The 22621-nt window shown below is 50.3% G+C and overlaps 1 protein-coding gene across 5 annotated transcripts in view; it reads left to right on the forward strand.

Annotated features, from left to right (window-relative positions):
• Sec14l5 (SEC14 like lipid binding 5) overlaps positions 1-22186 on the forward strand; it is a 41811-nt gene extending 19625 nt beyond the window's left edge. For 2 of the 5 annotated variants that reach the window (XM_021632375.2, XM_060364112.1), the window contains exons 3-16: positions 1326-1475; positions 2124-2255; positions 2953-3081; positions 3927-4119; positions 7382-7494; positions 8557-8746; positions 10324-10412; positions 10502-10572; positions 10992-11163; positions 12848-12982; positions 14423-14557; positions 14878-15105; positions 16928-17106; positions 19053-22186. In XM_021632375.2, the coding sequence (XP_021488050.1) occupies positions 1326-1475; positions 2124-2255; positions 2953-3081; positions 3927-4119; positions 7382-7494; positions 8557-8746; positions 10324-10412; positions 10502-10572; positions 10992-11163; positions 12848-12982; positions 14423-14557; positions 14878-15105; positions 16928-17106; positions 19053-19161 (2025 nt within the window). In that variant the 3' untranslated portion in view covers positions 19162-22186. The remainder of the gene's footprint in view (positions 1-1325; positions 1476-2123; positions 2256-2952; positions 3082-3926; positions 4120-7381; positions 7495-8556; positions 8747-10323; positions 10413-10501; positions 10573-10991; positions 11164-12847; positions 12983-14422; positions 14558-14877; positions 15106-16927; positions 17107-19052) is intronic. The other 3 variants (XM_060364113.1, XM_060364114.1, XR_009584527.1) reach the window with 2 other exon arrangements.
• The last annotated feature ends 435 nt before the right edge of the window (positions 22187-22621 follow it).

Consider the following 22621-nt stretch of genomic DNA (forward strand, 5'->3'; position numbering starts at 1 on the left):
TCTTGTATCTTGTAACCTTATTGAACTTAATTATTTGTGCCGTTTGTGTGTATGTGTGGTATGTGTGGTGTATGTATGAGAGGGAGGGAGAGAGAGACTGCAGGGATTCTTTATAGAAGATCGTGTAGTCTATAAATAGAAATAGTTTTACTTCCATTCAAACTGGATGCCTAGCCTGAACCTGAACTGTAGTCTTAAATAGAAGCGAGGAAAGCTCACACCAGAGTCTTATTTCTGTCCTGAGGGGCAAAAGTATTCAGTCTTTTACTCTGGAGTATGAAGTTAACTATGGGTTTTTTCCTATGTGGCTGCCAGTTTATTAGTATTTTTCTTTAATCAGCAAGGGGTGTTGCATTTTATCAGGTTCTCTTTGTGTGTGTGTCTTTGTCTTTGTCTCTGTCTTTCTCTCCTTCTTTGACAGTTGTGTAACTTCATTTGACACTCAGCACTTAGGTTTTTTTTTTTTTTTTGTTATTGATGTTTTGGTTTGGTTTGGTTTTTTCTCGAGACAGGATTTCTCTGTATAGCCTTGGCTGTCATGGACTCTATTTGTAGACCAGGCTGGCCCGGAAATCACAGAGGTCCTCTGCCTCCCGAGTGCTGGGATTAAAGTCGTGCACCACCATGCCCGGCAGCAGCCAGTTCTTATGTGTTGACTGCTGGCTTTGTTTGTGGTAACCCGGATGTAGGTAACCAAGTTACAGAGCTTGTTCGGCGAGCCCTTGCTCTTATTACGTTTTCTGGACAAACATACATGTGTGAGATATGAAGTGTGCACGTCTGGAGCCCCACGTCCTTTAATGCAAGTTTCCAGATTTCTCTGCTTACCCGGGGGTCATGCTCTTGGAAGCCGCTCCACGGATGCTCATGTCAGTGGTGCATTTCCGGTAATGTGGGTGACAGAGCAGCCCTTATTTTTCTAGAAATCCTTCTTTGTGGGACCTGTTCTGCCTGGCCCAGGTTGGAAAGGCTCAGGCACTTTTCTGAGAAAAAAAAAAATTTTTTTTTTTCCCTTTTAGTATTGAGGTTAGGAACTGGTTCTAGTGGCTCAGGTTTGTCATCCCTGCCACTGAGGAGGCTGCAAGACTGCTTTGGACTGCAGAGTTCAAGGCCAAGATGGTCAGCTTAGGGAGAACCTGTCTCAAAATAAAAAGTGGCCTGAGGATGTAGCTTGCCTGGTTTGGTTCAATGCCCAATACACCAAAAAAAAAAAAAAAAAAAAAGGTCCCGTGGGAGTCATGTGTTGCTGGTCATCGTGGCTGGGTGCTTCTGTCTAGGGACAGTCCCTCTCGGGAATCTGGCGCTCACTGTCTCTCGGTCCCCAGGCCTACGAGAGGCGTTTCCCCACCTGCCCGCTCATCCCAGTCTTCCTGGGCAGTGAAGTCCTGGGCGAGTGGCGCAGTGCGGATGGGGCGGTGCACACGGTGGAGCGGAGCTGCCGGCTGCGGGTGGACGCCCCTCGGCTGCTGCGGAAGGTGGGCACGGAGCTGGGGTCTCGGTGTGGGGCTGTGAACGGGTCCGGAGCCTTGAGATCCGGTAGGGTTAGCATCCAGAGCGCCTAGGCACAGGGTTTGGGAACCAGAGCTAGGCACAAAACCGGGAATGTGGAGTGGTGTGCGGGTGTCCGGGCTTGGGCCACAGCTGGGTGACGGAGTGGCTGAGTGGCAGTACCGGGGAGGGGGCCGGTGCGGAACCTCTGGTGGCAGGACAAAGACCCTCCCCCGCCGTGGCTTCCAGCGGGTGTGTGGATGGGTGGGAGAACTCTCGGTCTCGAAGACGGTGGCAGTAGGAAGCACTGAGGGTCCTCAGAATGGGGGCCATTTGGGCAAGACTGAGGGTCTGCCCAAGGGGGCGGATTGTGTGCTGTGTGTGACCTGAGCCAGTTTGGACAGTGGTGGGAGCAGGTATTGCCCTCTCCAGGCTGGGTGTCTCTTGTTGGGCTGGGTGGCAGAGCGAGCAGGGGTCCTAGATTGGGGATGACACAGGCCAGGCTAGGGAGTGGCGGGAGATGGAACTGCAAGTCCCTGTTAAGGGATGACTCTGAGTAGGAGCAGGAGCAGGAACCAGGGTCGGTCTGAGTGACCTGCTGGCTAGTTCCTCTCCCCTGGGCTCCTCCTTCGCAGATTGCTGGTGTGGAGCATGTGGTCTTCGTTCAGAGAAACGTCCTGAACTGGAGAGAGAGGACGCTGCTGATAGATGCGCACAACGAGACCTTTGCAAGCCGGGTGACGGTGAAGGAGAACTGCAGCTACTCAGTGAGCCCGCCCGGCCTCCCCGAAGCACTGATGTGTGTCCCTCTAGTCTCCCCTCCCCACGTCCTCCTGACCCTTCATGAGTGGGTTTTTAGTCCCTCCCTTTTTTTTTTTTTTTTTTTTTTTTTAGACCAAGTGTTACTATGTAGCCCAGGCTGGCCTGAAAACTTTCCATCCTCTTGCCTCAGCCTCCTGAGTGCTGGAATTACAGGCATGTGCCACCATACCCAGCTAAGCTTTCTTTTTATTGTTGACATATAAATATGTTTATGGGCACACAAGTGCATTTAATGTCTTTGTATATGTAATGTAATAACTAGTGAGATATATCTAAACACATATTTTGTGCTTTATAAATAATCTGAGCATTATGCATATAATTCTTTCTCTCTCTGTGATTTTTTTTTTTTTGAGACATGGTCTCTCTCCATAGCCCTGGCTGTCATGGAACTCACTATGTAGACTAGGCTGGACTGGAACTTTTGATTCTCCTGCCTCTGCCTCCCAGTGCTGGGATTGTAGGTGTATACCACCACACCCAGCTTGAGGAAGGTCTCTTTGCTTTCCACTCTTTGACTTTGCATCACTGTCTGGGCGTGGAATGCTGTCCATGACAGGCTCTGGTGGCCAGAAGAGCCCCTGGGGAGGGCACAGCATCCTCCACACTGAGGCCCTGCCATGGTCCCTTCCCACCTTGCAGGTCCATCCTGAGAATGAAGACTGGACTTGCTTTGAACAGTCCGCCTCCCTGGATGTCCGCTCCTTCTTTGGCTTTGAAAGCACCTTGGAGAAGATCGCCATGAAGCAATATACTGCCAATGTCAAGAGGGTGAGGGAACTGTGCTAACCACAGCAGGAATTCACAGGCCCGCCCTGCCACCACCAACCCTGTGACACTGGGCACCAGCCCTGACTTTTCGGGGCTTCAGTCTTCTTGTTTCTATAGTGAACACTGGGGTCATGACCACATCAGTGAGGTCATCAGTGGGAAGAACTGGCCTGTAGTGGGGGCATCCTAACATTGTCCCAGCACTTCAAGATGCTGCAGCAAGTTCAAGTCTGGGCTACAGAGCAAGTTCAAGGCCAGCCTAGCGACTCAGTGAGAAAAACAGCTGGAGGCAGAGCTCAGGAGTGGAGCACTTACCTACCATATGTGAGGCCCTGGCTTCAATCCTCAGTACCAGTTCAGAAAAAAAAAAAAAAATGTGTTACTGAGTCTAAGGCCATGACTTAGTGATAGAACACCTGCCTAGAAGTCACCGGTGAGGGGTTGAGGGTGTGATTCAGTGGTGGAGTGACCACCTAGAATACCCCCAGTGAGGGGCCGGAAGTGTAAATGGGTGGTAGAGCACCTGCCTAGCGTGTGGGAGATCCTGGTCCCACTCCCAACACCACAAAGCCACCACTTGGTTCAATGGCCTTAGACTCCAGGTTAGAGTGAGGCCTGTTCATCAAGTGAGTAGACTGCTTTTGGTGATATACTTTACCTGATACATTGCCAACATAAGCCTGGGCTATTTGCATTTGTTCTGGGTTTAGTTTTGCTCCTCTCCCCTCATCCTGGCCGTGTATTAAGCTGTGCGATAGCCCATATTTCAGGACTGGGATCTGCTTGTCTGTGGTTCCTTAGGGCTGGCGTTGCCTGGTGACATCTTTTGGGTCTGTTGCTTCCAGGGGAAGGAGGTGATTGAGCACTACCTGAATGAGCTCATTTCCCAGGGAACATCCCACATTCCTCGCTGGACACCAGCCGCAGTGCCGGAGAAGGATGCCCGAAGCCAGGCTGTGCCCCGGTGCCCCGGCTCCCTGCAGACAGACGGCCCCAGTGATGCCCCAGGCCCTGTTCCTGAGATGGCCACAGCGGATGGTAGGTGGCTGCAGAGAGCCAGGATCCAAGCTGTGCCCTCACCCCTGGATCCCGGAAGCTTGCCACGCTGCCTGGCTTCCTGAGAGTGGGGAGAGGTGCTGTAGGTTGCCAGGGCTGGGGACAGTCCAGTCTGGCACCCATTCAGCCTCCTCCCTCTCCTTCTCAGAGATGATCTATTTCTAGACCAGGCACTGACCTCTGGTGGTTTGAGGATATTTTTAATTGTGTGAGTAATGCAAGATCACGGTAGTAAAGGATATAAATGAATTGGAAGATGAAAAGTGAGAAGTACGAAGAGCTGGAGAGGAGGGTCAGGCGATGAAGTGCTTGCCTTGCAGACATGACTGTGTCTCCCAGAGCCCACACAGGAAACCAGCAGATGTGGTGGTCCTCACTTGCAATCTTAGCACCAGAGAGGTGCTAGCTGAGCCTAATCCTAACCGGAGAGCCCTAGGCTCTTGAGAGATTCTGCCTCAAACAAAACCAAGGTAGAGGCACCTGAGGAACCGCACCGAAGTCAGCCTCCACATATGTGTACACATACATAAATGCATATGTTATACACATGCACACATACAACACACAGGGAAAGAATGAAGATTCCTTCCTTCTCCCCAGAGTCTTCAAAAGTTTGTGTTTTATGAAGCTAGCCGGGGCATATGGCACAAGAGGGGCATACATCCTTACACACATGTGCACATGCATGCTCACACTTAGAAAATATGGAGGAGATGGGAGCACGCCACGCGGCCTGTTTGTACTTTAGTATTTCCCACTAACATTGCAAGAGCAGCACATACTTCATAGTACAGTGTGACTGCTTCGAGTCTCACTGATGTTGGCTCGCTATTAGCATTACTGTTTGAGACAGAGGCTGGTCCTGAATTTGATATGTGGCTGGGGATGACCTTGAACTTCCGATCTTCTACTTCCTACCTCCTAAATGCTGGAATTACAGGCATGTGCCTCTATGATGCTGGCAGTTTTATCCGTCTTTAAGACGTCATACAAATCATACAGTATGTGAAATCGTATAGTGTGTGTGTGTGTGTGTGTGTGTGTGTGTGTGTGTGTGCATGTCATAGCTCAGTGCAGAAGCCAGGGGGTCCACTGTTTGAAATAGGACATGAACTGATTGGCCTGCTTTTTGATCACCTCCCCTTGAAGGGGAAGCAGCCTTACCAGGCCACAGAGGAGGACAATGCAGCCAGCCCTGATGAGACCTGATAAGCTAGGGTCAGATGGAAGGGGAGGAGGACCTCCCCTATCTGTGGACTTGGAGAGGGGCATGGGAGGAGCTGGGAAAGGGAGGGTGGGATTAGGAGGAAACGAGGGAGGGGGCTACAGGTGGGATCCAAAGTGACTAAACTGTAATTAATATAAAAAATAAATTTAAAAGATTTTTTTTAAAAAAAGAAAGAAATAGGACCTCTCTATTTCTTTCTCTATTTGTCTCAAGCCCACTCTAGCCTTGAATTTGAGGTCCTCCTGAGTTTTGGGACTACTAAATGCTTCCAAACCTGGATCCTTGGGACACGGTCTTTAAATTTTTTTCTAAATTACATTTTTGTTTATGGTGTGTGTGTGTGTGTGTGTGTGTGTGGAGAGAGAGAGAGAGAGAGAGAGAGAGAGAGAGAGCTCATTCATTTGTAGAGGCCCAAGAACAACCTGTGGGTGTCACTTCACTCCTTCCACTGTGTGGGTTTTGAGGCTCAACTCAGGTATCAGGTTTGGTGGCAAATACCTTTATCTAATGAGTCACCTTACCAATCCTCTAGGCTTTTTGTTAGTTTGTTTTAGAGCAGGGTCTCAAGTAGCCCAGGCTGGCCTTGAATTTGCTGTGGAGTCGAGGATGACTGTGAGCTCCTGTTCCCCTGCCTTCTCCCCAGTATTGGGATTACAGCTGTGCACCACCATGCCTGTTTTAGGTGTGCACATGTGTCATGTGTGTGTGCATATGTGAGCACATGTGTGTATTTTAATTACAAACAATGTGCATTTAGGGAATGAAAACATGGTTTTACTGTTCTACAGAGTACAGCATTATTTTATTTTACTGGTTTTTCTTTGAGACAGGGTCTTACCATACAACTCTGGCTGACCTAAAACTTGGTATGTAGACCAGGCTGGCCTCAAATGAACAGAGATCAGCCTGCCTGTACTGCTAGAGTGCAGACCTGGGACCATGCCTGACTTTATTTATTTTTGAGATAAGTTTATTTTGAGATTTTTTTTCCCATGTAACCCAGACTGATCTCTAACTTTTAATCCTCCTGCCTCTACCTTCCAAGTGCTGCATTTATAGGTGTGCACCATCACGCCTGGATACAGTCGGTCTATTAATAAAGAAAAGGTTCACAAAATAATGTTAAAAAACAAAAACAAAAACAAACAAACAAACAAAGGCTGGAGAGTTAGCAATCTTCAGAACCTCAGCAGAGGGGAGGGTCATCTCCATAGCCGAGACCTGGAGAGAAGCCCCCGCCACTGGTACTGCCCAGCTTTGCCCAGAATATGTTTTCAAAACCATTTAGAAAAATGAGTTTGGAGCCCTTGTGGCTGTTTCCACATCTTGGCTAGGGACCACATTCCAGAGCTCAGACAGTTGGCAAGTAGAGAAGGCCACACAGAGTGTAGGCCACATGATAGAGACCCGTGTCACCAGATGTGCTGGCTATTTTTATGTCAACTTGATACAAGCTTGATTCATCCAAAAGGAGGGAACCTCAATTGAGAAAATGCCTCCGTAAGGTCTGGGTCATTCTCTCAATCAGCGGCTGGTGGGGAAGGCCTAGCCCGTTGGCGGTGCTGCCACCCCTGGGCTGAGCCAGGAAACAGCACTCCTCCATGACCTCTGGCATCAGCTTTTGCCTCTGGGTTCCTGCCCTGTTTGAGATCCCATCCTGACTTTTTTCAATGATGAACAGTGATGTGGAAGTTTAAGCCAAAGAAGCCCTTTCCTCCCCAGCTTGCCTTTGGTCATGGTGTTTCATCCCAGCAATAGAAACCCTAACCAAGACTCCATAGCATATGCCTGCAGCCTAGCACTCAGGAGGTATAGGCAGGAAGATGGGAGGTCAAGGATAGCCTCTGCTATGTAGTGCATTTGAATCTAGCCTGGGTTACATGAGGCCCTGTCTCAAGACAAAGCAAAACAAAACAAAAACAAACAACAACAACAAAACAGAACAAAGGTAAACAGAGGGAGGCAGAGGATGGCCTCTCTTCCTCCACCCTGAAATCTCTATTTTTCTTGTTCAAGGGGACAAGCTGGAAGCAGACTACATCGAGAGGTGCCTGGGCCATCTCACTCCCATGCAGCAAAGTTGCCTGGTGCAGCTCCGGCACTGGTTACAGGAGACCCACAAAGGCAAGGTGGGTGTGGCGCGGGCGCCTCGAAGACAGGCTTCAGCCTAGGCCAGTGGGGAAGGAAGAGAAGCCAGTTGTGCTATCAGTAATACTACAAACTTAGATTTTGCCCCATTTATATTACTTTCGTCCTGTCTGTCCTTTACACATACTGAGGCCACCACCCTTCTGCTAGGGATGTCTGGGGCCAGGAAATTCTTTAGAGTAGGTGTTTATTCTGTTATGCCTGGTAATAACATCTCTAGCCTCCAATCAGGATATGCCAGTACCTTGCCCCATCCAGATATGACAATGCAAAATGGCCCTTACCATGTACATATGTCCTTGTGTGTGAGTGTGTGTGTGTATGTATGTACAGTCATGTGCAATTAAGAATCATGCTCATTTGACCATGGGTACTGTCCTTTTCTAAGAGACATATGACATAATAAGGGTGATTGTTGATTGTCTATAGATTTTTGCCTTTAAGCTCTAGCTCTGGTAACATGGATGTGCACCACATAGCTCAGTACTAAGAAGGACTCTATCATCTACTGAATCAGAACTTCTTAGCAAGGATTGCTTACCTTTGCCTCTCCAGCCTGGAGGCCAGACAAGAGCATTGCTCACTGTTGGTGTATGCTATAACATGTCCGCTTCCATTTCTGCAAATGTAAAATGCAGACACTGTTAATATATTGTGGGTCACAAACGCTGATCCACATCAGATGCTTAGGGTAGAGTCTGACTCAAAGGAAGAACCCCAGAAAAGACAACTTGTTCTAGGACTGGTTTTGCACCAAGGGTATATTGAGAAATGAGCAGGAGAAAGGGGAGGAGGGAGAAGAGAGGAGAGGAGGAGTTACCCCAAGGAAAGATGCTATTTCTAGGACAAACAGGGAGAGATGCTAGGCGGCCACAGTGCACAGCTGTTCACCACAGCCCTCCCTTTGGCCTCGCTTTGCTCTGGGCTACTTTCCCCAGCTGTTTTGCAGATGAAAGAAGAGGCTCATTTCTACCATTCTGTCTGAATGTGTTCATTTATCTGGATGTATCATTCTGTGGTCTTCTTTCTTCTCTGTCTCTCAGATCCCCAAAGATGAGCACATCCTGCGCTTCCTGCGAGCACGAGATTTCCACCTGGAGAAGGCCCGGGACATGCTGTGCCAGTCCCTGAGCTGGCGGAAGCAGCACCAAGTGGATCTCCTTCTACAGACCTGGAGGCCCCCAGCTCCCCTGCAGGAGTTCTATGCCGGAGGCTGGCACTACCAGGACGTAGGTGCGCCTCACACCTGAGCCATGTGTGAATGCCAAGAGCACTCTTAAATGATGCACCCCGGGGAATCTCAGATTCCCTTTTAGCTCTCTGGGGCATCTGGAGATACCGATGGTGTGTTACCCAGCTATGAAGAAGGTGGAATAGACATAGGTTTTTGTTTTTGTTTGTTTGTTTTGGGGGGATGTTTCTGCCCCCAGGGCTATCACATATCATAGTCTCTCCAGTACAGGATGAATTTATTAAGGTAGCCATAGCAAACTAGATACTAAAACCACAAGATGCCAGCGCTGGATGTTGGAAGTTTGAGATTCAGGAGGCAGCAGGACTTGGGATGTAGTTCAGTTGGTAGGATGCCTGGCTTGCACAAAGCCTTAGGTCCTATTCTCAGCACTGCACAGATCTGGGCTTGGTGATACACATCTGAAGTCCCAACACGTAGGAGGTGGAGGCAGGAGGAGCAGAAGTTCGAGGTTAATCTCAGCTATATAATGAATTCAAAGCCAGCCTGGGCTACAGACCCTGTCACTCATCAACAAACAAACAAACAACAAATAAACGGACTCAGGAAGCTCTACAGCAGAGCCCTGCACCGCCTCTTCCAGCTTTTGATAGCTCCTGAGTTTGTGGCTGTATCATTCTTAGCTTCTGCCCCCACTCGACATGACCTTCCCGGAGCTGACCATGTTAGCAGTCCTTAAAGATAACTGCCCTGTTGACAACCTTCATGGTCCTCTGGTGCTCTGGTTGGAGGACAGCAAGGGCCGATGTCCACCCTCTCAATTTCTTCATGACATGGCTCATATAATCTTTAGAAAAAACATTTGAAATTAACAATGTGTTGAGGAACCTGTGAGTACAGCAACAGGAAGACAACCTTTCTGTTTGAGGTGGGTATCTCACTGACCCTGGAGCTCACTGACTAGAGGAGACTAGCTGGATGGCCAGAAGCCCGAGGGACCTTCCTGTCTCTGATTCCCCAGCACTGGCTTACAACTTACCAACCTGGCCTCAAACTTACAGTGGGCCGCGTGTCTCTGCCTCTTGCTGGGGCTAAAGGTGTACACCACTGCTCACGGCCACCACTATTCATGGCTTTGCCTGGCTTTAAAAAAACATGGAATAAAAACAAAAACATGGGATCTGGGGATTGGACTCAAGTCTTCACACTCATAGCAAGTACTTTACTGATGGCAATCTCCCCAGTCCTAGAAAAGAAAACAAGTGAACTACTGATTTCCGCTTTAGGTTTCTCAGAGGCAGACACAGTAAGCCCACCCATCCCTTGGTGACCCTCCAGCATGATCTCTGCTCCTGGGGGTGGGGGGAGTGCTAGGTTCTTTCCTTCCTTCCTTCCTTCCTTCCTTTCTTTTTTTTTTCAAGACAGGGTTTCTCTGTGTAGCCTTGGCTGTCCTGGACTCACTTTGTAGACCAGGCTGGCTTCGAACTCACAGAGATCCCCCTTGCCTATGCATCCCGGACTTTTGGGATTACAGCATGCACTGGCTAGGAGTTAGGCTCTTATGCAACATCCACCTAAAAGACATCTTCTCTTTCCTGGGCTCTGCCCACCTGCAAAGATGGCCGTCCCCTCTACATCCTGCGCCTGGGCCAGATGGACACCAAAGGCCTGATGAAGGCAGTGGGCGAGGAGGCTCTGCTGCAGCACGTGAGTCAGGGGCGGAGTATGGGCCCGCGATGTTAGCCCGCAGCGGAGCAGCATAGTCAGCTGTTGTCAGTATCCTGTCTGCCTTCTAGGTGCTTTCTGTCAACGAGGAAGGACAGAAGAGATGCGAAGGAAACACGAGACAATTCGGCCGTCCCATCAGGCAAGAACCTGAGTTGGGGGCAAAACACCCAAAGGCTAGCTAAACGCTTACCGCATGTGCGCGTGGCCAGGGGGCTGGCTGAGCGCTGTGTGTTGTCCCCTAATTCTTATAACGCTCTGGTGAGGCCGGAACCCTTTCCTGGTTTTTGGACTCTAGCCGAGCTAATTTAAATCGTTCCTGACTGGTTCCGCCCCCAACTCCGTAGGCTCCTCCCTTTGCTTCCCCAGGCCAGCCTTCCTCCTCAGCCCCGCTGTGACACCTTTCCATTCCGGGGCTGAGATACTACAGGGACTGTCAAAGTGCCCTGCTCCCACCCCTGCCTTCTGAGCCCTTTGCTCTGTCGCCTGTGCCTGGGAGGGCGCCGGGGATCCTGGGAGGTGGCAGAGGCAGGTGGGGCCCAAGGTCCTGTGTCGTCACAGCTCCTGGACCTGCTTGCTGGACCTGGAGGGCCTCAACATGAGGCACCTGTGGCGGCCGGGGGTGAAAGCCCTGCTTCGGATGATCGAGGTGGTGGAGGACAACTACCCCGAGACCCTGGGCAGGCTGCTCATCGTACGTGCGCCCCGCGTCTTCCCGGTGCTGTGGACGCTGGTGAGAGCAAGACCCAGAGAGGGGCCGCACAGGGCTGAATCTTGACCTGAATGATTCTGAGAGCACAGATCGTGGAGATGACGCAGATCCAAGGTTGCCAGGTCTCCTTTCCAGGGGATGAAGTGTAACTGGATTATGGCAGGTTTTTATGACATGATGAGTGTACCAAAGTCCGTGAATCCTGCACTTCTTAGTTTTACGGTTTTTTATGAATACCACAGGTGGGTATTCATCTGGGTGTACATGTGTGTCAGGTGCATGTGCACATATGTGCATCTGTGGGGCAGTCAGAGGTCGGAGGCCAAGTTCTTCCTCAGGAGCGCTCCACCTAACTTTATGTAATTATTTATTTTTTTTAAGACAGGGCTTCTTGTGTAGCCTTGACTGTTCTGGACTCACTTTGTAGACCAGGCTGACTTAGAACTCTGCCTTCCTGGGTGTTGGGATTAAAGAAGTGTGCTGTTGGGCCTGACCGTCCACCTTATTTTTTGAGGTGGTCTGTTAGGCTAGGTTACCTGGGCAGGGAGTCCAAGAGACTCACCTATTGCCCCATGCCCTAGCACTGGGTTTACAAATGAGTGCTACCAAGCCCAGCTTTTTTCCTTCTTCTTCTTGGAATATGTGTTTCTGGGAATCCAAATTCAGCCCTTCATGCTTACATGACCAGCATTTTACTGACTGAGCTGTGTCGCCAACCTGAATCATTCACTTTAAGAAGGTCAAGTCAACTGGATGTGGTGGTTACATGTTAATCCCAGCATGAAGCAGGCAGAGGCAGGAGGATTTCTGTGAGTTCTAGGCCTGTCAGACCTATATACTGAGGTCCAGGCCAGTCAGGTCTACATAGTGTGACTGTCTTAAAATAAAAATCAAGTCAGGGTTAGTGACAGGGCTCAGCATCTGGGATTGCTTGGTGATTGCAAGCCTCAATTAGTATATTTATCATCAGGATGTCTCTTTCATTTAATAGTAATCTCTTGACATAAAATGGCTATATTTTAAATTGATATGATGTCCTTTAAGGGTTCTATCTTGTTCAACTCTAAAGGAGTTGTATAAACACACACACAAGCTCAACTCTCGTGGTTTTGGTATGTTTCTTTTCATTTTATTTTATTTTATTTTTTTGTCGTAGGCGTTCATTTAACCCCAGCTAGCCTCAAATTTGCTACTCACCCAAGAATAACCTTGAACTTCTAATCCTCCTGCTTCTATTGTCAAGAGTGTTAAGAGTGTGGGCATGTACCACCGTGACTGTAATCCCAGCACTGGGGAGTGCTCTCAAAGTCAGGTGGATCTCTGTGAGTTTGAGGCCAGCCTGGTCTACAGAGAGAGTTCCAGGTCAGCCACAGCTATACAGAGAAACCCAGTCTTGAAAAACAAAACAAAACAAAAAATTAGTTCTGAGCTAGGTCTGGTGGTGCGTGCCTATAGTCCCAGCACTCCAGAAAGAGGCTGAGGAAGAGCCTGAGTTTGATGCTGGCCTGAGCCACAGAGTGAAAACCTTCTCCAAAAAAAAAAAACCAAAAAAAAAAAAAAAAACAAAGCCAATGAATAAATACATAAACAAACAAACCAACCAAACCAGAAATAAAATGAAGCAAAGCTAACCAACAAAGTGACCGATTCTCTGCTCTACAAATCCCATTGAGGAAATACAGACTCTGCCTTGCCCCTCCTCCAGGTCAGCCCCTTCATCAATGAGAACACCAGGCGGAAGTTCCTCATCTACAGTGGCAGCAATTATCAGGGCCCTGGTGGCCTGGTGGACTACCTGGACAAGGATGTGATTCCTGACTTCCTGGGAGGAGAGAGTGTGGTAAGGCTTGCTGCTGGTCCTGCATTCCAGAAGGGGGTGGGGCAGCAGCCTGAGAGTCCAGATCCCTAGGGTCAGGAAGCTGCTGAACAGGGCCGCTTATTCTCATTGTGAGGAGCTACTCGCTCTAAGTGGGGGCTGGGCTGGTTGTAGAAGTTTCCCCAGAGAGGTGAAGTATCTGGAGGTGGAGCCTTCCTTTGGTTCTTTTAAAGACAGGGAGGGCTGGAGGTGACAGAGCATTTAAGAATACCTTGAAAAGAGCTGGTTCAGCAGCTAAGGGCACTTTCCCAGAGGACCTGGGTTTGATTCCCAGCCCCTACATGGTGGCTCACAACCAGCTGTGACTTGTCCCAGGGAATCCAGTGCCCTCTCCTGGCTTCCAGAGGTACTGCATGCATGTGGCACATGACCGTAAATGCAGGAGAAACACCCATACACATAAAAATAAATGTTGACGTTTTCCAGAAAAGAGTACTTACACGGCGTACACCCCTCAGCCCGGCAGGACAGGCACCAGGCAGCAGGCTCGGGCCCCTTGTTGGTAAAGTGGTTTCCTTAGGAACTCCGCCCAGCTTGACCGGACTCTGCTCCTGTGGGCAGCTTTCTCTAGGACTTCCTGAAGGACAATGGGCAAGGACCTGGCTCTGCTATTCCCCTCCCCCTCTGTTTTCAAAGCGAAACAAGGAAAACTTGTGTGTGGATGCTTGGGGCCTGAGACCTGGCCACCAGGGCAACTTTCACTTGGAGACATCTGTAGAACTAGATACGCCCTCCACTGGTCAGCATCTTCTACCGAAGGAAAGATGCTGCCCCAACTTTGATTGTATCACAGAAGAGGGAACCACAGCTAGCCAGACAATATGAGAAGGGCTATGAGTGCAGGGGTCTACACACACACACACACACACACACACACACACACACACACCCCACATGTACACACGTGCACACATACACATGCACGCATACCCTCCAACACACTTCAGCATGTGGGCACTGAGGATGGAACTCAGATCTTCAGATTTGATGGCAAGTGCCCTTACCCACTGAGCCATCTCACCAGGCCCTGTTCGTTTTGTTTTTGTTTGTTTAGCCCAGGCTGGCCGAGGACTCGGGATCCCCCTTCCTAAACCTCCTGAATGTCTGGATTGTAGGCACGTACCATGACACCTGACCCATGGTTGTGCACCCTGATTGCACGTTCTCCTGTGTGATCGTGGGAATGTAGCCTGGCCTCTCTAGCCTCCACCCCGCTTTCATTGTACGAGAAGTGTATCTTACCCTGCTATTGGTTCTGAGGGCTTCGGAGGGTGACTGCCCGACACAGGGCTCAGTATGCTAAACTCAGTATGTTTTAGGGCTCACAGGACACCTAATGTGAGGCCAGCTGGGCCTCAGCCACTCTGACGTGCCAACCTTTTTAGTCTTTGAAACCTCCCTCAGTGTAATGTTCCAGAAGGAGGACTGGTCCCCAAGTCCCTGTACCTGACGGAGGAGGAGCAGGAGCAGGCTGACCAGCTACGGCAGTGGAGTGAGACCTACCATCCAGCCAGCGTGCTCCGAGGGAGCCCCCATGAGGTGCCACCCGACCTGGGAGGGCCCGGGTGGGGTGCTATCATGCTCCTTCAGCTGGGGTGTGGGGTGCTTCTAGTCACTCACTTTCAACTCTACCCAAGAAGCTCCAGGGCATTTGATGGTTGCAGAATCCCCAGGTGCCCTCACGCCCCAGGCACCTGCAGTTCACTGCAGGTGACCAGGCCTTGCAGGGAGAGGAGGGGTCTAGGAGAGGGGATAGTTGGGGAGTCTTAGCAGCTTCTCCTGATGACAGGGAGACTGATAAGTGACCAGGGAGGAATGTGCTGACCTGGCACTCTCCCACCTCTGCTTCTGTTATGCAGGTTGCCATGGAGATTCCAGAAGGGGAGTCTGTCATCACCTGGGACTTTGACATCCTCCGAGGGGATGTGGTGTTCAGTCTGTATCATGCGAAACAGGCACCCAAGCTCGGTCCTCAGGAGCCTGGTGTTAGAGCCAGTGGGCAGTTGATTGATAAGAGCTGGGTCCTGGGGGTACATTACAGCCGCGTTGAGGCACCCCTCATCTGCCGGGAAGGGCAGAGCATTCAGGTGTGTAGGTGTGGGCTTTTGTTACTAATTTTGCATGGGGTATCAGGCCTCCCTCAGAGACCAGGCCTCTGCAGACAGCTTCGGACAAGGATGTGCTCCCAGGTTCTGCAGAACAACCATAAAGGAGCTCCCCCGTCTCCCCAACTCGAGAAGACTGTATGGAGGGAGCGTGAGGCACCCAGCTAAGAGGCAGTTGGAGGGCTGGGGGAGGGCTTTGAGCTTCAGTTTCTCCTTGAGGAAAAGGAATCATTAAAGGGTCTAAATAAGCTAAGCGAGGCTGGGGTGATAACTCAGTCAGTAGAGTGCTTGCTTTGCAAACACAAGGACCTGGGTTTGATCCTCAGAACTCATGGGGGTGGGGAGCCATGTTTTCCCCATGACACACACATGCAAATGCACATACATGTGCATGGGGGAGGGAACGGATGGTGCCATTTAAATCAAACAGGTCCAAAGTCAAGGAAACAGCAGGGCTTCCTAACGGCTCCAGGGAGGAGTCTTTCTTGCCTTTCCAGTGGAAAGGTCCTCACCCTGGCCTTATATGGCTTATATGGCTTTGTTTTGTGCCCCTCCCCTCTCTCCTATAAGGACAGCAGTAATTGTGTTTAGGATTGACCCTAAATCCTTTGCTGAAAAACAGGGAGAAATGTCCAAATAAGGTCATCTTCTGCAGTTTTGGGTGGATATGGATTTGGGGGACACTGTTCAGCCCAGGTATTCATATCATGGTAGATGGAGGGTGGGGTTTTGGGACCCACAGTCCCACTTCCACATTTGAGTTCGTCATGGAAGAGGGCCTTGAGGGTGGTTGGGCTGGGCAGGGTGGGGGAGGTGATGTTCCAGGTGGAGGGGATGGCAGAGCAAAGCCGGAGAAGCAGGGGACCACACAGGGCTGGGATGAGTAGTGGATCAGGAGGCCCCGAGGCCAGCAGCCAGATCCAGCACCCCAAGACCCTGGCCTTAGAATCTCCTGAACACCCCGACTATTTAGTTCTGAATGTAGGGCTGGGAATCCAGGTCTCCTGCACCCATGACTGGGGTGTGGGCTGCCTTTCTTACCACTCCACCTCCCCACGAGGCCAGTGTTACAGGTGGACTGTTATACCCCTGCACATGCAAGCACACACGCATACGCACACGCATGCACACACACACATGCATGCACACAAATACTCACTCTGAGACATACATATGTACATATGCCCATGTACGAACACATTTACACATATACACATAAATGCACACAAGCACATATATGTACACACACACCAAAATACACATAAACACTCAGACACACACACACTCCCAGACAAACACATGTCCATACATGCATTTACACACATATACACATAAATGCACACCTGCATATACATGCACACACAGACACACACCCACCAAAAAAGCATGCATACACTCACACAGACACACACACAGTGAGAGTCCTTTGGCTCCATGAGCCTCACGGGCCTCACTGATGGTTCTGTAGAACAAGTGATCCTTTCAGGTCACAGCCAGCTCTGAATACCTCTACAGTGTTTCCTCAGAGCTGCCCCACCTCTGACCCCCGTCCCTCCTGCACCCTCAGGTCCTGGTGTCACTCCATCACAATAAGCAGGAAGCTCAGGTCCCTGGGACGCAGCAATCACCACAGAGAGACTTTAGAAGGCGCTTGTAGAGGATTTCCTGGGATGTTGGGAAGGACCAAATAGAAAGAGACTGGTTACAGGGGGGCTCGGCTCAACGCCCTGTCTTGTTTCCAGGGGACCCCATCTCTCTATCCTTCCCAGGAGGACCTGGTCTTACTGTGGGTTCTGTGTTTCAGGGTTCCCATGTTACTCAGTGGCCTGGCATCTACCTGCTCCAGTGGCAGATTCACAGTCCCCCTGAGAGTGTGGCCTGCAGTCTCCCAGGCGTCGATGACGTCCTGACAGCTCTGCACAGCCCAGGCCCCAAGTGCAAGTTGCTGTACTACTGTGAAGTGCTGGCATCTGAAGACTTTAGGTAGGGGAGGCCTCCCCCCAGCACTGTGATGGTTGATTGTTTATAAAGTGGCCTGTGCTCAGCTTCTCCTGGGGTAGACATCAATAGCCCTCTGTAGGAAAAAAGAAGAGTCTCTTTGCCTGAGAAAGAAGCTGGGTGGTGGTGGTGGTGGTGGTGGTGGTGGTGGTGGTGGTGGTGGTGGTGGTGGCGGCGTATGCCTTTAATCCCAGCACTTGGAAGGCAGAGGCAGGTGGATCTCTGTGAGTTCCAGGCCAGCCTCGTCTACAGACTTCCAGAACAGCCAGGGCTACACAAAGAAACCCTATTTTGAAGCAAACATACAAAATGAGTCAGAGAGAGATGGAGAGAGAGGGAAAGAGAGTGAGAGAGAGGGAGGGACAGAGAGGCTCAGCCTTAAATGTTAAACTTTCACCCTTTGTAGCTGCAGTCTCCCCTCTCTTCTTCAAGGATCTCAGTGCACCGGGCCAGGTGAAAAGAGAAGGGACCCTTATCACTTGGACCCTCTTTCAGTCCTAAAATTGCTCAGAGTTTGCACCTACTCTGAAATATCCTAGAACAGTGCCTCACAGATAACTGTTTATAGGTTGCTACTATAAGACCCTTCTTCCAGCTTCCCACTCACCTTGTCTCTGAGGAGACAGTGCTTCACCTCCCTGAGATCTCCTGTTACATTCACTGGGCACACAGTAGGCACCTGTCTGTGGTGGTGCAACCTGGAGGTGGTGAAGGCAAAGGTCTTCACTCCCCCCTCCCCATTTCATTTTAATTATTCATTAATTTTGAGTCAGGGTCTCATGAAACAGGTTGGCCTCAAATTCACTATATGGCTGAGGAAGATCTTGAACTCTTGCCTCCACCTCCCTAGTGCTGGGGTCACATGTGTGCACACACCTGGCTTTCTGCGGTAGTGGGATCAAACCTGGGGTTTCATGCATGCCAGGGAGCACTTTACCAATGGAATTAGGCCCAACTCCTTTCATTTTACATGTAAGGAAGGAATGTAGCTTCATGTGGTGGCACAGGCCTGTAACCCTAGCACTCAAAAGGATCCCAACTTTAAGGCCAGCCTGGGCTATATAATAAGAAGCTATCTCAGAAAAACCAAAGGAAACTGGGAAGTTCTTCCAGGCCAGCTCTGATCTGACATCTGGAGTAGTGTTACTCAGACAGAAGCTGCATCCCAGTAGCCCAGGCTGGCCTGGAAATCACAATCCCCCTGCTTCTACCTCTTCTTTCTTCTTTCTTCTTCTTCTTCTTCTTCTTCTTCTTCTTCTTCTTCTTCTTCTTCTTCTTCTTCTTCTTCTTCTTCTTCTTCATCTTCTTCTTCTTCTTCTTCTTCTTCATCTTCTCCTCCTCCTCTTCCTCCTCTTCTTTTCTGCTTCTTCTTTTTCCTCCTCCTTTTCCTTCTTTCTTCTTCTTCCTCTTCTTCTTCCTCCTCTTCCCCTTCTTCCTCTTCTTCTTCCTCCTCTTCTTCCTCTTCCTCCTCTTCTTCTTCTTCTTCCTCCTCCTCCTCCTCCTCCTCCTCCTCCTCCTCCTCCTCCTCCTCCTCCTCCTCCTCCTCCTCCTCCTCCTCCTCCTCCTCCTCCTCCTCTTCTTCTTCTTCTTCTTCTTCTTCTTCTTCTTCTTTCTCTTGAGTGCTGGGCTTGAAGGCTTGTGCCACCGTACTTAGTTTTGACCAGAGAAAAAGAGCCTGAAACTGAGACACTCCCAGGCTATGTGTTTTCTCTCCATGCCAGTGAGCCAGCTCCTCACAGCTGGGCTGGGCCTTGGGAACTAACCAGGTGCAGCTCATCTTCGCTCGAATGGTGTCATGGCTTTTCCCTCTGCGTCGGTTAGCCCCTGGTGGAGGTTGGAAGCCTTGAGGAGGGTGCCCTTGGGCCTCATTTTCAATATTAACAGCTTTTGCCAGGGCGATAACTTAGGGCGTACGCACGCTTCCTCCCCAGGGGCTCCATGTCCAGCCTGGAATCCTGTGCCAGCCGCTTCTCTCAGCTCAGCGCCACCACCTCTTCCTCCTCTGGCCAGTCCCACAGTGGCTCCATGGTGTCCAGATAGCCGGCTGGTGACCTGCTGGCAGCCCAAGTGCTTCTGGCATCAGGCAGTGTGAGGACGAGGAAGAAGCCGGTCCAGACACCTGGCACCATGATGGATGCCGACGAGGCCACAGCTGGGGTGTGGGGACCCCACAGCAGGCATCTGCCTCTCTACCTGTGTGCAGAGGGAGCCTCACGTCATGCCTCCAGAGGACAAGGACAGACGCCCTCTACTTTTGATTTTCTTTTTTAAGCCGAGACCTCAGGGACGCTCACCTCCTGTCTCCTGGATCTGGAGTCTAGGACGGGACCAGGGCTGGCGCCCTCTCACCACTTGCTGTGCTTCACTTAGGTTGGCTCCCTCCACAGGGAAGCCTCTTCTACCACAGGATCATCATTGTTCGGTGCCCTCCCCTGTCTCCCAGGAGAGAGTCCAAGGACACGTCTCTTCCCAAAGTTCCAGGCCACTTCTTAGAAACTCTCCTTAGCCTGCTGGGGCTTGGGGTCTATTCTGAACCAATCACAGTTGCAGGGAGAATAGAGGACACCTGACTGCCAGTAGGGTCTATTAATCTGGACCAATCACTGTGATTTGGGGATAGAATGCAGTGTACTTATTGGCCAGTCTGGATTACAGGACCGTTTCTGGGGCCAATCACGTGATCTGGAAGGGGCAGGGTAAGCTGAAGGAGGATTGGGGTGTGTAGTCAATGAGTATCAGGGTAGATGACCATTTTAGCATTTGTGACTGAGCGCTGTTCAAGGAGCTGTGATGGAGAGTCAGGGCTCTTATTCCCTCAGGAAATAACCTACCATGAATTGCACTTCTGCTTTTCCGCCCTGAGTTGAGGCGCACAGGGACGCCCAGGGCTTCTGCCTGGTTCCACGCAGTGATGGGGTGACTCCAGCTCTTCTTGTTTCCCTCCAGAGGTGTCTTTACTTTCTAAAGCACACTGCGCCCTTATGAGATACATATATTTAGAACTAAAATCCCTTCTCTCTGAGTGGCAAGACACTCCAAGTCAGCCCAGAAGAACTTAGCTTAGGAGCGGTCGGGTCCAGCATCTCAACATGGTTCTAGGGTCCCCTGGAGGTGGAGGCAGTTGTCTCTGTCCTGCAGTTTCTCTGGCTCAGGGTTCTCCAAGGTTGACAGGACTTTCCCAGACACTCCATGGGAAAGTAGTGGGTCTTCTTGGAGATCAAGGACTTACCTCTTTTCATTTCCAGGATCCGAAGAAGGTGCGAGGTCACTGCTTGGTGATTTTCCCCCAGTGGCCGCCTTTTTTGGGTGTTTGTGTTTTGCCTTAGAGAGTGGCACAGCACACAGAGATCAGGATTTCTGGTTTTCCTTAGCCCACACTGGTTTCCACTCCTACCAACCAGTGTGCTCACCTACACCACTGCCCTGGGTTTCTGCCTGACTGAAGCTCTGTCCCTGCCTCAGCTCCAGCCTGGCCCAGAAGTTCCTCATTGTTCTGTTCTGTCAGCCTCATTTAGAGTAGAGATCTTTTCTACAAGTCCCCAGGCTGAGGGCTGGCATCGGGCCGTGAAGCCAGGTGAGCAAGCATGGCCTTTATGCTGGCACCAGCCCCAAATCCAGAGCAGTAGGAAAGGGTCCCTTGAAGGGAGAATCTTCAACTGACGGAAATTCTCTTCTGTTCTGCTCTCCAGGAATAGCAATGGAACACAAGACTTCAGCAGAGAGTGTGTGTGTGTGTGTGTGTGTGTGTGTGTCTGTGTCTGTGTGTCTGTGTGGGTTTCCTCCAGAGACACTGAAAACCAGCTGTCTCCAAATCACCAAGAGCAAGTGGTGATATGTCTCAATGGTCTTTATTATTTTGATTATGATTATTATTGTTAATTATTTTAATTATTTGCTGTTCTTGCAGCACTGAGGTTCAAACCCAGGCCTTGGTAATGCTAGGCAATCACTCCCACTGAGCCACATGTGAGACCCATTTTTTTGTTTTTGTTTTTTGAAATGATTTTATGTGTCCTGGCCTTGCATTCTATGTAAGGCTAAGAATGACCACGAACTCCTGATCATTCTGCTTCTGCTTCTAAAACTTTGGGGCTGCTGGTGTGTGCCACTGTACCTATTATATGAAGTGCTGGGAGCTGAACTCAGGGCTTCATACCTTCCCGGCCCATCTCAGTGATCTTTACATGAGCTTCTAGTTTGAGTCTCAAACCAAAGCTTTAACTCTAGAAGTGCTTTGGGGAGAAGCCGTCTGGAGGCCTTTGCACATTTACCCTTCAGACACAGAGAACAGAGAGCAATAGGGTCTGGGGGGGGGGCTTTTCCTCTCTCCCCACCCCCTACCAAAACCTTTGAACAGGGAATTTCTTGGACCGTTATTTGAGGTATCTTGAAGGGGTCTTGGTGTAGGTTGGCTGGACCCAGCAGGGTTCTCAGCTACACCCAGGCCTCTTGACTCAACATCTTTTTGCACATTTGCCTCATACCCTTTCCATGCTGAGAGGTCGCCGACAGTAGCTCCACACCTACCCACTGGGTTTCCAGTGTCTAAGAGGAAGATAACCCGAACACAACCTTCTGAAGGATCCTGACTGGCCCTGCTCAGTCACATACATACTCTCAGGCAAGCAGGGCCTGGGGAAAAGGCAAGCCTTCTGGAGGAAAGCTGGGGCATAGCACCAACAGATGGCTGTGGTGGCATCCACTGTGTCCTCCCACCCTGGCACTAGGAAAAGCCATCAATTAAAAATAGCAAGAGGGTGCTGGGGAGATGGGTCAGCGGGTAAGATGGCCATTGCACAAGCATGACAACCTGAGTTTGGATCCCCAGAAGCCATGCAAAAGGCCAGTACCACATGTGCTTGGTGGAGACAGGAGGATGCCTGGGGCTCAGTGACTAGTCACTATAGCTGAACTCATAGTCAGCTCCACATTCAGTGAGAGGCCCTGTCTCAAAAAAGAAAGGTGGAGAGCAGATGAAGACTCCTGACATCAATCTTTGGCTTCCACACATACATATGCATGCAACACACACACACACACACACACACACACACACACACTCCCACATAAGGAAAGGCCAAGCTTGTGGTCTTTCTTTTCCCCACACCCTAGGACAGACGAGCATGTGGTGTGGATTTCTTTTCTTTCTCCGCTTTGTTCGTTAGTTCACTGTGGCCAGATCAGAGCATCATCCTACAGCAATATGATGATAGTCTTGAAACCCCAGCCTTTCTTTCGCTACCTGTGAAACCTTGTTCAGGTGACTCGACTTCTCTGTGCCTCAATGTCCTCATCTGTAAAATGGGGACAGCAGTGCCTACCTCACCAGGTGACAGTGGGACAAATGAGAACATGGCTGGAAGGGCCTCCACATATGGAGAGAGCTCTTAGTAGGTAATGGTCACTCAGGGAGAGAATGGTTGGAATTGGGAGTTTGAAGTGGTAGGTGTTTTTCTGCTCTGGAATCCCTGGACGTTTCCCATAACCCTGAAAAACTAAT

This window comes from Meriones unguiculatus, chromosome 11 (assembly GCF_030254825.1).
Source record: "Meriones unguiculatus strain TT.TT164.6M chromosome 11, Bangor_MerUng_6.1, whole genome shotgun sequence".
In the NCBI taxonomy this organism is placed as follows: domain Eukaryota; kingdom Metazoa; phylum Chordata; class Mammalia; order Rodentia; family Muridae; genus Meriones; species Meriones unguiculatus.